This window comes from Otolemur garnettii, unplaced genomic scaffold (assembly GCF_000181295.1).
Source record: "Otolemur garnettii isolate 467f Iridium unplaced genomic scaffold, OtoGar3 scaffold00023, whole genome shotgun sequence".
Taxonomy (NCBI): Eukaryota; Metazoa; Chordata; class Mammalia; order Primates; family Galagidae; genus Otolemur; species Otolemur garnettii.
In genome coordinates, this window is record NW_003852418.1 from 22852394 (window position 1) to 22868330 (window position 15937).

At 53.0% G+C, this 15937-nt stretch overlaps 1 protein-coding gene across 1 annotated transcript in view; it reads left to right on the forward strand.

Moving 5' to 3' along the window:
• MYT1 (myelin transcription factor 1) overlaps positions 1–15937 on the forward strand; it is a 47620-nt gene that overhangs the window by 17705 nt on the left and 13978 nt on the right. Inside the window, exons 7-15 of the mRNA XM_012803963.1 lie at positions 1893–2027; positions 2710–2800; positions 3961–4074; positions 6883–7101; positions 9276–9420; positions 10096–10371; positions 13231–13385; positions 14405–14467; positions 14583–14651. Of these exons, the coding sequence (XP_012659417.1) occupies positions 1893–2027; positions 2710–2800; positions 3961–4074; positions 6883–7101; positions 9276–9420; positions 10096–10371; positions 13231–13385; positions 14405–14467; positions 14583–14651 (1267 nt within the window). The remainder of the gene's footprint in view (positions 1–1892; positions 2028–2709; positions 2801–3960; positions 4075–6882; positions 7102–9275; positions 9421–10095; positions 10372–13230; positions 13386–14404; positions 14468–14582; positions 14652–15937) is intronic.

Below are 15937 nucleotides of genomic sequence, written 5' to 3' on the forward strand. Positions count from 1 at the left end.
AGGCCAGGTCTGGGACAGGTTGGCTTGGATGCTGTGTGTACCACCATACCTGGATGCTCTCCTAAAGTCATGCAGCTGCTCTGACTGTGGTCTCTTCTTTCCCTCCCCCCTAGTCCAGCCTCTCTTCTCTAGGTAGGCAGTGGGAGTCCTTGGTGCTCTCCAGTGACTCTCCCAGGAAAGGTTAGCTGAGATCAGAGAGGGAACAGATAAACAAGGAGGACTGGCATTATGGGGTGACTCAGATGCTAGAGCCAGAGTCAGGAACCAGAGCCAGGAGACACAGATTTGGGGTAGACCCTGGAAGGATGCACCTAGGGCATGAGAGAGATGGACTTGAGTGACATATAGTTCAGGGAGCTTAATAGCAGGAGGGTCAGTAGAGACACAAGGGACACATTTTTTAGGAATGCCGTGCATATGAGACAAGCCTGTGGGACAGATACTGAGGGGACAAAGGTAGGGGGACATGATTTCAGATTGAATTGGACCTGGCGAGTGATTCAGGGGGACATCTTTTAGGGTAACATAGATTGGGGGAAAGATACTGAGGGGACACAGCCAGAGATATTATTCAGAGTGAGGTGGACCTGAAAGACAGCTTAGATGGCACCCTTTAGAGTGACAGAGTGAGTGACAGTGGTTCAGGGGCTCAGATTTAGGCCAGCACTGCCAGGCTCAGGCTCTGAGGGTCCATAGGCATAAGAAGACACAGGTCGAGGGTGAGAAAGACTCAGGGACAGGCTTCTAGTCTGGGGATGGCATGTGTGGGTCCCACAAACCAGGGCTGACTTTCATGAAACACATACAAGGAACATAGTCACCAAGTGACAGCTAGGCCCAGGTATTTAAAGGACTGTAGGACAGGCATAGGTTACCCAGACAAGGTATCCTGCCTTCAGGAATAGATTTTGAGGGCACAGGCCCATGGAGCCAGAGGCTCAGGGTGACACCGGTGGCTGGGCTGGGAATGCTAGGCAGTGCCAACTCAGGCTGTGGAGACATATGCATGTCAACAGGGAATGCAGAGGCCTGGTTTCAAGGGACTGACACTGGGGTACAGATGCAGTGAGAATTCTGTACAGAGGTGGGGGGCAGTGGCAGCAAGATCAGGAGGCAGATGTTGGGCACAGACTTGGGAGCTCCTCAGAATGGCCCTGCCTATCCAGATGGGTTGAGGTTTGAGTTCAGAGTGGCAGAGCTGGGGCTCTTTCCTGTGGAGACCCTGCTGGGGCATTGTCCTCTCTGAGTTGGGGGCTTGAGTTTAGCTTTGCGCCTTCTGCAACCCTCCCAAAGGGTTCGGCTCATCCAGAAAAGATTTTTCTGGGTTATCAGCTATGCTCTAAGGATCCTTCTGTGTCCCTTCTGGTCCCCATGCTTGATTGTGACCTACCTGGGCCTGTAGAGGCTGGATGAGGTCAGCAGCAGAGCTTTGGTCTTAAATTGCTGCCTGGGCATTTATTAGTCATGCAGCCTTGAGTAAGGCATTAACCTCTATGCCCTTCTTGTTTTGTCAAATCCCAAGGATGTCTCCTGGCAGGAGCATTGCCAGATGCCTTCACCTCTCTGCACAGAAGGCCTGTGAGGCTACCACCTTGTCAGCAGGAGAGAGGAAAGAAGGCTCCAGTTGCCGTCGGGACTGCTCTTTTAAAATGCTGCACATCCTACTGTTCAGTGTATTTGGGGTGTTCTCTGAACTTTTCCATGCAAATAGCCAGTGTAGGCCAGTTTCTGTCCAGCTCCTGATCCCTTTTTGAGCTCCTGGACAATCTCACATCCCTTCTCTTTGGACAGCCAGAATGAGGGGTCATGAGCCGTTTCTGCCCCTTTCCCTGCTCACTGCTCATCATCTACCACCCAGCTTCCCAGCTCTGACTGAGTCTTATGTGTTCTAGATCCTTCAAGAGCTGAGAAGCGTGAGATCAAGTGTCCAACACCAGGCTGTGATGGCACTGGCCATGTTACTGGGCTGTACCCTCACCACCGCAGCCTGTCTGGCTGTCCCCACAAGGATAGGATCCCTCCGGAGAGTGAGTAGCCCCCTGCAGGGTCATCCCAAGCCCCATGCTTGGGTCCTCTGTGGTGTTGGGTGGTGTCTGTGGGAATAGCAGCCCACCCAGGGCCTTGTCCCTTTGGTTGGTGTAGACCAATGGTTCTCGACCTGTGGGTTGCGACCCCTTTTTAACAATGAAAATATATCGAGGTGTTAGGAAGGTTGAGAACCACTGGTCTAGATGCTCACCTTCAGACTCCCCACCCCCAAACTGCCTATGCCTGGTGAGGCTGGGGCAACCTGGAGACAGCCAGTGTGGGGCAGAGCCCCTGGAAGACTGCCGTAGACAGTTCGAGGAGAGGGGACAGGCTAGTGTCAACCAAGCTGGAAAGGTGTTCTGAAAGCTCAGAAAGCAAATGCCCATTATTATTTCTAGGCTAGAAGCAGTAATTCTGAAAGTTAAGTTTCAAGGAGTAAGACAGAGTGACAAGAGGTTTTAAAGCTGAGTTTAGTTTCTGCCACAGCAGGGAGGGACCATGCTGGGAGGGGTGTGCTCTAACCAGGCTGAGGGTGGTGTGGGCATCTGCCCTGGATCTCTGCTCAAAGTTGCCATGTCCCTCAGTTCCCTACAAAGCAGCCCCTTGAACAGGGCTCCTTCTGTCTCTGTGGGCTGCCCTCCCCATGCAGACACACCTGTGCTCTCCCTGGTTCTCTTACAGTCTTGGCCATGCATGAGAATGTGCTGAAGTGCCCTACTCCTGGCTGCACGGGCCAGGGTCATGTGAACAGCAACCGCAACACACACAGAAGGTACCAGGGCTAAGCTGAGCCATGGGTGGGCAGAGTGTACAGTGAGGAATCTTGGCTGGGCCCATAGTGTATGTCCCGCCCAGGCCTTGGGCCCTTACCTGGGCCAGGGCTCTGGCCTGCCAGGTGGCCCTCTGAGTGCCACCCCTTCCCCATCTGCTCCCCCAAGTGGTGGGTGTAAGGTCAGGGCAGACCTGGGATGGGAGGGGCCTGTGCATGGGCACAGTAGCACCCAGAGCGGCAGTCATCCTGTGTTGCTGCTGCCTGCACTCCTGTGTGCTGGGGGTCCCAAGAAACCAGAGGGCAGCTTGCAGAGGATAAGTGTGCACTGGTCAGAGGGGTCTAATGCCTGTGAAGAAAGCCAGGTGGAGACTTTGTGTCCTGTCAATGCTCATAGAACCTCTGCATATTAGCAGACACAGGAAGCTCAGCAGGCCAGGATTGTGCTCTCCATGGAAGTGAGGCTCATCTTCCGTGATGAGAGGGCACCTCACCTGGAATGTTGTGGGTGTCCTGGCCTCTGTGGGACGTGCCTTTGCCCCAAGGGTACATGCTTGGCTGAAAGGACTGCCAGAGCTTTTGAGGTCACTTCGTTTGAAGAGGCCAAATTCCCTATTATGTGACCTCTCCAGGATGGCTGAGGGGCTACCCCTAGAGCTTAGGTCGACTCAATTCTGACTGATAAATCTGTTGCTTCCCCTGTCTTATATTGAGCACTTTCCTAGAAAGGGCCTGAGTCCTTTAGGGTCTGTGCTCAGGTCTGGGTGTGCCCTGGGCTACCAGAGACAGTTCTAGAATCCGGCCCTGGGAGCTGGGGAAAAGAGAGGAGAGAGGTGAGGAGCAAACCTGTCACCAAGACCCAGGCAGAGTGGCTACTTTGTCCAGAGCTTTGCAGGCCTTTAGGATGTATTTCACATGTCATTGCCTTAGAATTTCCCTAAACAGAAACCAAGTAGTTTGTACTTTGAGGGCTTGAGGGTAGAGCTAGAGGAAAAATCCCTGTCCTGCAAAAATGACCAACTCATTCCTGGCTCTGGGCCTCTTGGAGACCTAGATTTCTCATGTCTGAACGATTTTACTCTGAGACCCACATACTCAGATACTCAGGATGGGTCAGCCCAGGAGGAGAAGCTGAGATATATCCCCCCCTTTCCTTCCTCTAGTTTATCTGGCTGTCCCATTGCTGCTGCTGAAAAATTAGCCAAATCTCATGAGAAGCAGCAGCCACAGATGGGAGACCCTTCCAAGAATAGCTCCAATTCAGATCGGATCCTCAGGTGAGTGAGGGGAGCCATAGAACTGAAGAAGTTACCTTCCAGACCTGGCAGGAGACATCCTGATCTCTCCCTGTGCCGATTGTGCCGATGTGTGTGAGTGTACATGCCTGTGAGTGTGCACATGCCCCAGGGTCAGTGCTGAGTGGCACTTTGGGGACACACCAGTCGCACGTGTGCACATTGCCAGAGCCTCCACCATGGCTCTAGCTCCTGCATGGCTGTTCTGTCTTAGCCACAGGCTGCTCCCCTCTCTAGGGATCCTTTTGTGGGGATGCTGGTCCACAAGAGAGAGCAGACTGTACCAGCCAGGGGCTGTGGCTGTCCAGGAAGCACCACGAGCCACTGACCCCTGGCTGTCTTAACTCTCCCGCCCCAGGGATAGCCCCTAAGCCAAGGGACAGGGATCATGTGGGCCTTGTTTCCAGAATGCCCCTCTCCTGTGGCCCCTGAGGTTGTAAGACAGCAGTAGACATGTGCGCACATATGTGTGTGGCATGGGTGTGGTAGTGTGTGTTGCATGCCTGCTTGTTTGTGTATACACATGCTAGCACCTCATATATTGGATATCTAGACATGGCTCTCATCAAGTGGGGACTTCTGAAAACCATTCAGCATGTATCCAATCAGTGTTCCCTCCACCTTGGGAAGTGCATGTTACAGACAAGGCCCCCTGCCCAGCCTGCCTTGCTGCAGGGTCCCCACTCAATGGGGCTGAGTCCCTGGACCACGAGGCTACTACTACCCAGAGGACCTGCCACTTTGCTCCTCACTTCTCTGAGGAATCAGAACTCACACGTATTTTCTCCTTCTCAGTTCCATTTCTCTTCATTTCTCTCTAGACAAGAGTGTGGGAGACCTTGGCAGGCTGAATGTGAATGACACCTTAGTCCCTCCCATTCCCCCATCCTTTCAGGGCCCACCTGGCCCCCGGCACACGCCTGGCAAATTCCAGCCAGATGATCTTGGCCACTCACCTTGGCTGCACTGGGGCCTGGCCATTTCCTGGCCTGCTCTGGAGGGTCCCTCAGAAGATCCCATGCTTGCCTGTGGTACACTCACCATCCCTTGCGTGGGGCCTTCAGCCTTGCAAGCCCCGGCCAGCTCTCACAGCAGTTTGAAGCTGCATTCCCTCCCATCTTATTGGCCACTCCTTCCAGCTTCCTATCAGTTGCTAATTTGGTCCTTTCCCTAGTCAATTTTCAAACAACCAGTTTTGCCTGGGTATGAGGGGTCAAACAGGCCCCAACCGTGGAGGCTGCACTGCCTAGGATTGTGAGGTCAGTTTGTTTACCTATAAAAGAAGGACAATAAACTATAAGATTGCTCATGGTCTACCTGAAGTTAATAGCTATGGCCAGGGTGGAGGAGCCTCCCATCTTCCCATTAGGCTCTGTGGGCTTATCTGGCCCGTGTTTCTGCATTGGCCCTGGGGGTTTTAGTTTAGTTTTCCCCTGTTGGTGTCAACTGGCCTCACTCCTGCAACTTTTCCAGATGCCACTGGTCCGGAGTCCAGCCCAGGCTTCCCACTTTCTTTGGGGGAGGGAGCATATGCCCATCCTCTGGTGGTATCCAGTTTCTTGAGACCCTTCAGAGCAAGGGCTCTGCAATGGTGACAAGGCTCTGTGCTCCAGGCCTCTGTTCTTAGTTCATTTAAGTCTAACAGGACCTAGTTTCTGATGGTTCCCTCTTAATCTCGTCAACTGCACCCTTTCCAGACTGAAGTCACCTGCTTGGTCTAGGCAGTACCCTCTTCTCTCTGAGCTGACTGGATAGGGTTCACACTTTCTGAACCCTGTGTGGTCACCAGCCTCTCTCATCAGTCTTTCTTCCCTGCCTCTGCCCCTTTCCCTGTGTGTAAAACCTGAAGTCTTCCAGGAGCTCCAGAAACAGTGAACTGAATGTTTGCTGTGGCCTTTTCATGCCTGTTACAACCATCTCAGCCTAACTTTAAGAAGACAGCAGCTGGTTTGGTGCCCATAGCACAGTGTTTACGGCACTGGCCATATACACTGAGGCTGAGGGTTTGAACCCAGCCTGGGCCAGCTAAACAACAATAACTGCAACAACAACAAAAAATAGCCAGGCATTGTGGTGGGTGCCTATAGTCCCAACAACTTGGGAGGCTGAGGCAAGAGAATTGCTTAAGCCTGAATTTGAGGTTGCTATTAGCTGTGACGCTATGGAACTCTACCGAGGGTGACATACTGAGACTCTGTTTCAAAAAAAAAAAAAAAAAAAAGGAAGACAACAGCTGAGGGCTATATCCCTGGCTGAGTGAATAGTTGGCCAGGACCTGCCCTGGGGCTGCTCCTCAGAAATGCACCTGCCACAACCAGTGTCCCCTCTAGATTCCCCAACTCCCTCTTTGGTGCAGTGTTCTAGGATATTCTGCTGGAATTCTGCCTTAGAGTGGCTTGCCATCACCCTACGCTGTGTTGCTATTTGGGTCCCTGTGGAGAGCTTATAGAGATTGTAGCTGACTTGTTTGAACCCTTCTTTCTTAAATTCTGGGGGAAATCTCAGGTCCTCCCACCTCTGGGTAGTGCTGTCAGCATGAGGCAGGCCACAGTTTCTTTGAGGCTCCTATTACTTCCTCCTGCAGGTCACATGCCTGCCCGGGGAGCTCTTCACCCTGGTAGGTGAAATTCTGATGAGACTCTAGTGGTGGGCTATGTGTGGCGGGAGTATCCCTTTGTCTCTTAGTGTTCTGTGGGGTCCCTGTCTGGGCCATGGCATGGGGTCCGGGGGGTTGCCCTGGGTCCATGGATCCCTTCCTCACTGGCTCTGCATCCCTGTCCTGCACCCCAGGCCTATGTGCTTCGTGAAGCAGCTTGAAGTCCCTCCATATGGGAGCTACCGGCCCAGTGTGGCTCCTACCACGCCCAGGGCCAACTTGGCCAAGGAGCTGGAGAAGTTCTCCAAGGTCACCTTTGACTACGCAAGTTTCGATGCTCAGGTTTTTGGCAAACGCATGCTTGCCCCAAAGATTCAGACCAGCGAAACCTCACCTAAAGCCTTTCAGTGTAAGTTCAGGAGAATTTGCTCTTTTTTCTTTTCCTGTATTGCTCCTGGGAGCAGCGGGACTCAACAGACAGTGGAGAAAGGGCCTCTCTGAGAACAATGTAACTGAAACATTGTACCCTCATAGTAATTTGAAAAAAGAAAAAAAATACTCAAAAAAAAAAAAAAAAAAAAAAAGAAGAAGAAGGGGCCTCTCATGGGGCTGGTGCTGAGGGAATCTTTGCCCTTGGGTTCAGAGTGCAGCCTGAGGCCTTAGCTGTCCTGGTGGGCACTGTCATAGCTTTCACTGGGGCCACATCTTACCCATGTTGCTGCCACCATGTTCACCATCAACCTTTATGTGTCTCGTAATTATTTATGAAACAAAACCTGGATCTGTGTATTTCCAGAGACATAAGAATAACCTCACTGTTATGGTTCCCCCTGGGAGAACCCCTCTCCTGACTATCCTCATGCAACCTGTTTAATTCCAACACAGTGGGGTGTCCACTTTCCAGCACTGCCTCTGGGAGGGTTTGGGCTATGGGATTGGGTGGGTCTGGACAACTACTGACCTGGGCCCCAGAACCCTAGTGGGAAGCCATTTTCTCTGCATGGGGACCACTGGATACAGTGTCTTTGTGACATTAGTAACAGATTTTCAAAGTAGTTGCATTGACAAAAGTAATTTCTACAAATCTTTGAGATTTCTGCAGATCTTGTCTTTTCTTGTCACTTGTGACATTAATTTATGCAATAAGTCTGTTAGCTCTGGAGAGGCACATGAGATGGAAAAGTGCCCAAGCGTAAACATGGGATTGGCATCTCTGGGTGTGTGTGGTCAGCCTGCTATGACAGGGATGAATTTCCCACACGTTAATAATGAAAATACTGATTGGCCAGTCCACACAGTAGGACTGTAGATTGGCCAGTAGGATGTGTGTAATCCTAGCACTCTGGGAAGCTGAGGCAGGTAGATTGTCTGAGCTCTGGAGTTTGAGACCAGCCTGAGGAAAAGTGAGACCCTGTCTCTACTAAAAGTAGAAAAACTAGCCAGGTGCTGTGGCAGGTGCCTGTAGTCCCAGCTACTTGGGAGGCTGAGGCAAGAGAATCACTTGAGCCAAAGAGTTTGAGGTTGCTGTGAGGTATGATACCACGGCACTCTAGCCAGGGTGTTTCTGGCTGGGTGTGAGCCTCTTGGTCTAACTTTGGCCGAACCTGCTCAGTAGGATGGAGGCCTTCACGAGGGTGCCAGTGGAGAGGGGAACGCAAAAGGAACTTTCTGTATAATGTGACCTTTCAGGAATATACACAGGGCCTGGGTGCTGTGGCTCACACCTGTAATCCTAGCACTCCGGGAGGCTGAGGTGGGTGGATTGCCTGAACTCACTGGTTTAAGACCAGCCTCAGCAAGAGTGAGACCCCATCTCTAAAAATAGCTGGGCGTTGTGGTGGGTGCCTGTAGTCCCAGCCATTCAGGAAGCTGAGGCAAGAGAATCACTTGAGCCCAAGAGTTTGAGGTTGCTCTGAGCTATGACGCCATGGCACTCAACCCAGGGTGACAAAGTGAGACTCTATCTGGAAAAAAAAAAAAAGGAATATACTCATGACATTGTATGTGGTTACTCAGAATATGGTGCATAAGAACGATTTTATGAGTATGGTTACAGTATAATTACTGGAAAGAATAACATTTTATGTTTCCATTCATCATATTTATTTGGACAATAATGTTATACCATTAAGGCAGTGACTATTACTGGAGACATCCAAGTCATCCTAAATATGTTCACACCCTTTTTAGATGATGTGACATTTTCCTGCTTGAGTGATATTCCAAACACTCATCCTATTTACAGAATTCTTCAGTTTCTCAACAAGCGTTTGCCAATGGACAAGTTATTTTTGTTTGAAACATCAGGACTATTGGAATTTTAGATAGTTTTGCTCTTTATGCCCAAATTTTGGTCAGGCTAGAAGTGATATTGCCTCCTCAGTGCCCTGAAGGGGAACAGGTGGGAGTGGGGTGTGTGGCCAAGCCCTTTGTGCACTTTGGGCCCTCCCAATGTCCCTGTGATGCGTCTGCAGTGTCACCTGTGTTCAAGCTGTGTGTCAGCCTGGTGTTGTTCCCTTTTTGCAGCCAAACCTTTCCCAAAGGCCTCTCCCCCCAGGCACAGCCCCTCCAGTAGCCACATAAGGAGCACTTCATCCTCCTCTGCGGGCTTTGACTACTCACAGGACGCCGAGGCTGCACACATGGCTGCCACTGCCATCCTGAACCTCTCTACACGCTGCTGGGAGATGCCCGAGAACCTCAGCACAAAGCCGCAGGACCCCCCTGGCAAGGTTGGTGTGTCCCCACAGAGCCTGTCTGAAGAGAGATGAGTTGGTAAAATCTGCCGTCAGGCCTGTCTGCTCCCTGCACAAGAAGTCCCCAGAACAGCTGATGTCTAGTGAGAAATTCTCACTCTTACTTTTTATCCTTCCTGGCCTTGGCCCCAATGACTACAGAGGCCAATGGGTCCTCCCAAGAGAAGTCCATGTGCTGGGCAAAGGTGGATCAAGGTCTGTGTGCGGCCACATCCCCACACATCTCCCTCTGAGTCTGAGGGTGGTGTACATGATGTGTTCCCATACGTCTCCTGCAGGGTCTGGTGGTTGCACATGTGTTTTCATGTGTTTCTCATAGAATGAGAAGGTGGTACACACACCCTGTTCACACGTGTTTCTTATAGTCTTGTGCTGACATTTTCTGGCTCAGAAGACCGGGTCTTACCCTTGCTGATAAGATATCTCAGGGGTCTAGTTTCGTGCTGTTTGGGAGCAAGAGGAATTGTAGGGCCTCTTTCATGGGAAATCAGGATGTGACAGTTGGGTTTCTTTCCTCCTAGTGTTTTCCTGTGCTGGTTACTCTTCCATAGGAATTGGAGTTTTGGACTCTGTAAATTTGTTAAAATGTACAAGAAGACATACATGGGAAGGGGCTGGAATCCGTGATAGATTTCATCTTTGCAATTGCAGTCTGTGGACATTGAAGTGGATGAGAACGGAACCCTGGACCTGAGCATGCACAAGCACCGCAGGCGGGAGGGCACTGGCCCTGGTCCTGGCAGTGGGAGCAGCAGTGGCAGCCCTGGAGTGAAGTCTCCTGAGGCTTCCCAGCGCCAGAGCAGCACCAACGCCCCTAGCAGCTCCATAACTTCACCCCAGTCCAGCCAGGCCTCGCGTCAGGATGAGTGGGATCGACCCCTGGACTACACCAAGCCCAGCCGCCTGCGAGAGGAGGAGCCGGAGGAGGTGGGTACCTGGAGGGCTGTCACATGGACACAGCCTCTGAGGGCCCCACTCTTTTCCACACAACTCCCAGGCAGTTGGGACTTGGAGTCCTGCCCTCCGGGAAGGTTCCTACTGTAGGGCTGTGCTATAGCCTTGTTCCTTCAAGAAGGAGGTGGTCTTCTCACTTTGTGGAACACAGTGGCCAGCACCAGTGTAGGCACTCTGGAGCCACAGATCTGTTTTAGATCCCAGGAGACATCTGGGGACAAGCTCAGGGCTCCTGGGTTTTGAGCCTCCTATGCGCCTGCCATCTGGGGTAGACAGGGGCTTGGCTGTTGGCTCCTTGGGCTAAGGCAGTGAGAAAACTCCTGACCTAGGGGTCTTGGGCTTTGGATACCCTGTGGTGGGAAGTGGCCTGAGTCCTTGAGACCAGGGCCAACCTGGCAGTGGTGCTGGAGCTGTCATCTGGGGAGCAGTGGAACTTTCATCTCCCAGTTATTCATTAAATCCTGTAATAGAAGAGTCCTTCAGATTCTGACTGATTCCAGGCTTTTCCCCAAGGAGGTGAATGTCCTGAGGAGCAAAGTCCAGCTCTGAGGGCAGCCTAGGGTCCAGTCGGTATTTGTTGCGTTTGTGAGGCCTGCAGATCCCTCTCCCCCTCTGCCCCTTAAGAAGGGAAGGGTTGGCTCGGCGCCTGTGGCTCAAGCGGCTAAGGCGCCAGCCACATACACCTAAGGTGGCGGGTTCGAATCCCCAGCCCAGGCCCACCAAACAACAATGATGGCTGCAACCAAAAAATGGCCAGGCGTTGTGGCGGGCGCCTGTAGTCCCAGCTACTTGGGAGGCTGAGGCAGGAGACTCGCTTGAGCCCAAGAGTTGGAGGTTGCTGTGAGCGTGATGCCATGGCACTCTACCCAGGGGGATAGCTTGAGGCTCTGTCTCAAAAAAAAAAAAAAAAAAAGAAGGGAAGGGTTCATGTGTGGGATGGAGGACAATCCAGGCCACCTCCACAGTTCCTCCCTCCTGTGAACGTCATGCCACCCTCAGGTAGAGTATGTGGTCACCCCATTTTATGGAAGAGAAGACCAGGCCCCCGGGTCAGGTCAAGAGGCCTAGCCACTGGCTCCCCTCAGGTGTCAGGGCCCAGGAGGGGTCCAGACCAAGCCCAGAATGGAGGAGGTCTCACCCGGAGCCATGTCTGCCTGAGACTGTGGAGGTCGGTTTCTCCCAGGCTGGCATAAGTCCTGCTTGAGGCGGGGGTGCTCTCTTACACAGGGCTTCCTGAGTTGTGCCTCCATTGTCTTTGGACCTAGAGGCTTTTGATGTTTACATCCAACTGCCAGGACTGAGCTGCCCACCCTGCCACGTCCTCCTGGTCTGCTGGCTGCACCTCCTCAGCCAACAATTTTCTGGGCTCTGGTGGGTGGGTTGTGCATGCGCTGTGCACCCCCAGCTTAGTCCTGTTCTCCCCAGGGTGCTTCACCCTTTTCTCTGCTTCCTTTTCACATCCTGCCCAGGAATACAGCCATCATCCATGGGGTGAATCAGGCCTCAGACTTCTGAGGTTCTGGCTCTCAGAAGCCTACACTCAGTCCCCATGTAGCAGCTATGGTCCACTTTGCAGCCAGAAGCTTGGGCTAACCCCTGAACCCTGCCCAGAAATGCCTCCTGAATCTGGCCCTTCACCATCCTCCTACTCCTGCCCTGGACTCCTGACTCAGACCCTCCTTCCCACTGTGCCTGAGGCTCTTGCTTTGACCATCTAGCCTCACCTACAACATCCCTGCCCCTGGCAGCAGCTCCCACTCACCATCCTGGATACTCCAGACCCTGCATGTCCCTGGGCCTCTGAGATGTTCTCCCTACATTGGAACACGCCATTCTTTCTGCTTCTGGGAAGCCCCATTTATCCTGAAGACCCAGCTTAATATGTCCTCTGAAGGCTTCCTCCAACTTGCTTGGGTGAATCAGCCATTCTCCCCAAGGCTGTGCCCAGTAGCCAGCAGTAAGAACAGTAGTGCCCATAGCAGCGGCAGGTCTGCTGTGGTTATCTGGGGCCCTTTATGCTGACCATGCATCCTGTGAGCTTTGCCTTGTTTGCTTGCCCCAAAGCCTGTTAGGACCGCTATTATCTTGAGTTTGGGAGTGTGGTGCCTAGGCCCCACGACGCTGAACCACTTGCCTGGGACACACAGTAAGTACTACCAGGATTGGAATTTTGACTTCTATGACAGCTGTCCCACAGAGCACCAGCCTTTCTGACCCTTCCTGGACCTCTGTCCCCTTGCAGGAGGCCCTGTGCTCACTCGCCCTGCTTCTTTTGCGCTGTGCCTATGTGTAGTGAATGGATGCCCTCCAGACCCAGCATTCAGTTTGAAGCATTTATTAGGTGCCTACTGTGGGCAGGGCATCACATTGTGGGGGGTGTCAGGCTAGGTGGCCTCAAGGTCACTGTGATGACTGTGCTGTGTGTTGTCGCTATGGCTGTGCATCTTACCTCCCCCCTAGCAGCACTTTCTTAATGCCTGTGGTCTGTTGAGCACTGTCCCTGGCTGTGAAAGGAGCTGGCTCCTTGTGTTTACTTGGTGGGGTGGTCCAAGCTGTAAGGTCATTAATCCTGCTGTGCTGAGCCCAGTCAGGCTTCCTTGTTTTGGGGGCAGCTCAGGGGGTCTGGCTGAAGTGTGGAGGAACCCAGCCCTCAGGTGTTGCCCCTGTGTCCTGTTGTGTCAAGTTGTCTTCCTTCCTTGCCCAGAAGACAGGAGACTCCATGAAATGCCTTTGTGCCACTGTTCTGAAGGGTCCCTCCGCCTTGCCCACCGGGTTGGGAGCCCGGGCTTTCCCGCCAGCTGGTTAAAACATCTCCCTGCTGGTTTTTTGCAGTCAGAGCCAGCAGCCCATTCTTTTGCTTCTTCTGAAGCAGATGACCAGGAAGTGTCGGAAGAGAGTTTTGAGGAGCGGAAGTACCCGGGGGAAGTCACCCTGACCAACTTTAAGTTGAAGTTTCTCTCCAAGGACATAAAGAAAGAGCTGCTCACGTAAGTCCCTGTCTGTGCTGGTGTAGTTCCTAGGAGACCCTCTGTTATCTGGGAAAGGACAGGTGCTCAGCTAACCCATGATGACCAGGTCAGCTCAGTCCGGACCTTTCCCTGCTTTGTCCTGATCTCCTGGAGCCAGGCAACTCACCACAGGTGACAGGTTTCTTGTCATTTCTGTGCCACACTGGACTTTAACATGATTCTCTAAAAGTGACCAAGAGTAGGAAGAGCCCCTTAGCCCAGCTCATACACCAGGACAAAGCAGAATAGGTAAGAGCTGAGGAGAAATGAGCAGAGAGCTCTGCATTATGCCTCAGGGCAGCCAGAGGTCAGGCCCTTTCCCTGAGGTTGCAGCTGGGTGCTTTCTGCCCTGGCTCAGTGCCTGAAGGCCTGACCTGTCTGGACATCATCCTCGGCTCTGGCAGCCTGCTGGGTCCAATGCTGCCCTCTGAGTTCATCCTCTGGGGGAAAAAGACAGAGCTGCTGCCAGGCACCTGATCATACCCCTTGCCAACCATCTGTCCTAGACCAAGAAGCTACACAGGCACCTGCACCCCAGGGGACCCAGATGCATGTGTGCTCGTTCCTAGGGTCCCTCCTCTCCCTGCTTGGAGCCCCACATTTCCTCATGTCTTGGCCCTCACCCTCCAGGATGGCTGGGTCCTGGCTCTGGGGCAGAGTGTCTTCCTCAAGGAAGGCTTGGATGCTCCCAGGCCTAGAGAAGGAAAGGAGCTCACCGTCTGTATGTCTATAGGTGCATGCGTGCACACATGTGAGGACATATGCTTCAGAGCTATTCCAGCCTTATCCTCAACTTTAATTTGGCTGCTTTTTCCTTCTTGAGTTAAATTATGTGGGAGAAACTTCCAGTCTGTGCTTTAAGGACTAAGGGTGGAGGAACTGCTACTTGGCCCTGAGTGGGCCAGGGATAGGTACTAGCCACCCCCCTAGCAGACTCAGTCCGGGCGGGTCTGCAGGTATGTGTTGCTCTGTTCTGACACTCTGTTTCCTTTGTCCAGCTGTCCCACCCCAGGCTGTGACGGTAGTGGCCACATCACCGGGAACTATGCCTCCCACCGCAGGTTTGTCCCCTGCTTGAGTCTGGCCTGGCCTGGGTGCTCCGTGGTGGGTCTTCCTCCTCTCTGCTTCTGCTTCCCCTCTTTGGTTTACCCTGATGTCCCATCTCTTCTCTTTCAGCCTCTCTGGTTGCCCTCTTGCTGACAAGAGCCTCAGAAACCTCATGGCTGCTCACTCTGCTGACCTCAAGTATGTCTGCGCTCCCGGCCTCCTGTCTCTGGGGCAGCACTCTAGCTTTGCGCTCTCTTTCCTTGTGGCTCCTGCCAAAATCGGCCTCTCCCAAGTGCCAATCCCAGGCTGGTCCCATTCTCCTGGGATGGGGTGGAGTGGCAGGGCTGGAGGGGCCGTTCTTGCTTGGCTGGTGCTGCTGGGCCCCTGTTTTGGGCACTGCTGCCTGCCCCTCCCTGGGTCCCTGCTCTGGGCACTGCTCTGCTGTCTGCTCCTCCCTGGGCCAGGGCTGCTGCAGGCCCCTGAGCTACTCTCACCCCAACTCTCACCCACCAGCCTCTCCTGAAGACCCCAGCAGGGCAGTCTGGGCCTGCTTTCCTCCTTGCCCTGGAAATTCTGCAAAAACCTAGATTTGACTGTGGCTTGTAAGTCTTGCCATGGCTCAGTGAGTTGTAGGTGATATGGCTGCTGTAGGTGGCGTGACTGCTGCGGAATGATCTAGATGTGCTGGTGGTGGAGAGGAAGCTCTTCCTCTCTTTCATCCTGTGATTTCCAGCTGCCACAGCTTTGGCCCTGGTGGCCTCCCAGACACGTTCTGCTCCATGGCCATTGTGCCTTCTCTTTGCTAGACTCAACCCTTCACTTCAGCACCTCCCTGCCCCAAGGCATGGCAGGGTAGGCCTGCGGGCCCCAGCTAGCTTGCTTGACTGTCCTGCACAGTCAGGCAGAAGCACCCAGAGGGTTTCAGGCATCAGTGTCCTCTGGGGCTGGAGTCAGGGACTGCTGCTGCCTTTGGCTTTCATTCCCTCCATTGGGCTGTCATCTCACATCATAGCCTGTGTGACCCTGAGCTGAATTCTGGGGTTATGCTGAGGTCCCACTCTTGTCTCCTCAGGTCATCCTCTTCAGGGCTGTCCCTCCCAGCTGTGGCTTCTGTATTGGGGGTCTATGAATCTAGGCCAAAGCTCCTTGGCACATTTTGTTTGGGGCCCGACAGGAGTCAGGCACTGGTGCCTCTAAGATGAAGAAAACTTCTGAGTGCAGTGGCTCAGCCTGTGACTTCAGCACTCTGGGAGGCTAGATGGGTGATTGCTTGTGCTCAAGAGTTAGAGACCAGCCTGAGCAAGAGCGAGACCCTGTCACTACTAAAAACGAGCTGGATGAGATGGTGGGCACCTGTAGTCCCAGCTACTCAGGAGGTTGAGGCAGGAGGATCGCTTGAGCTCAGGATTTCAGGTTTGCTGTGAGCTATGATGCAACGGTACTCCACCCAGGGTGACAGAGTGAGACTCTGTATCAAAAAAAAA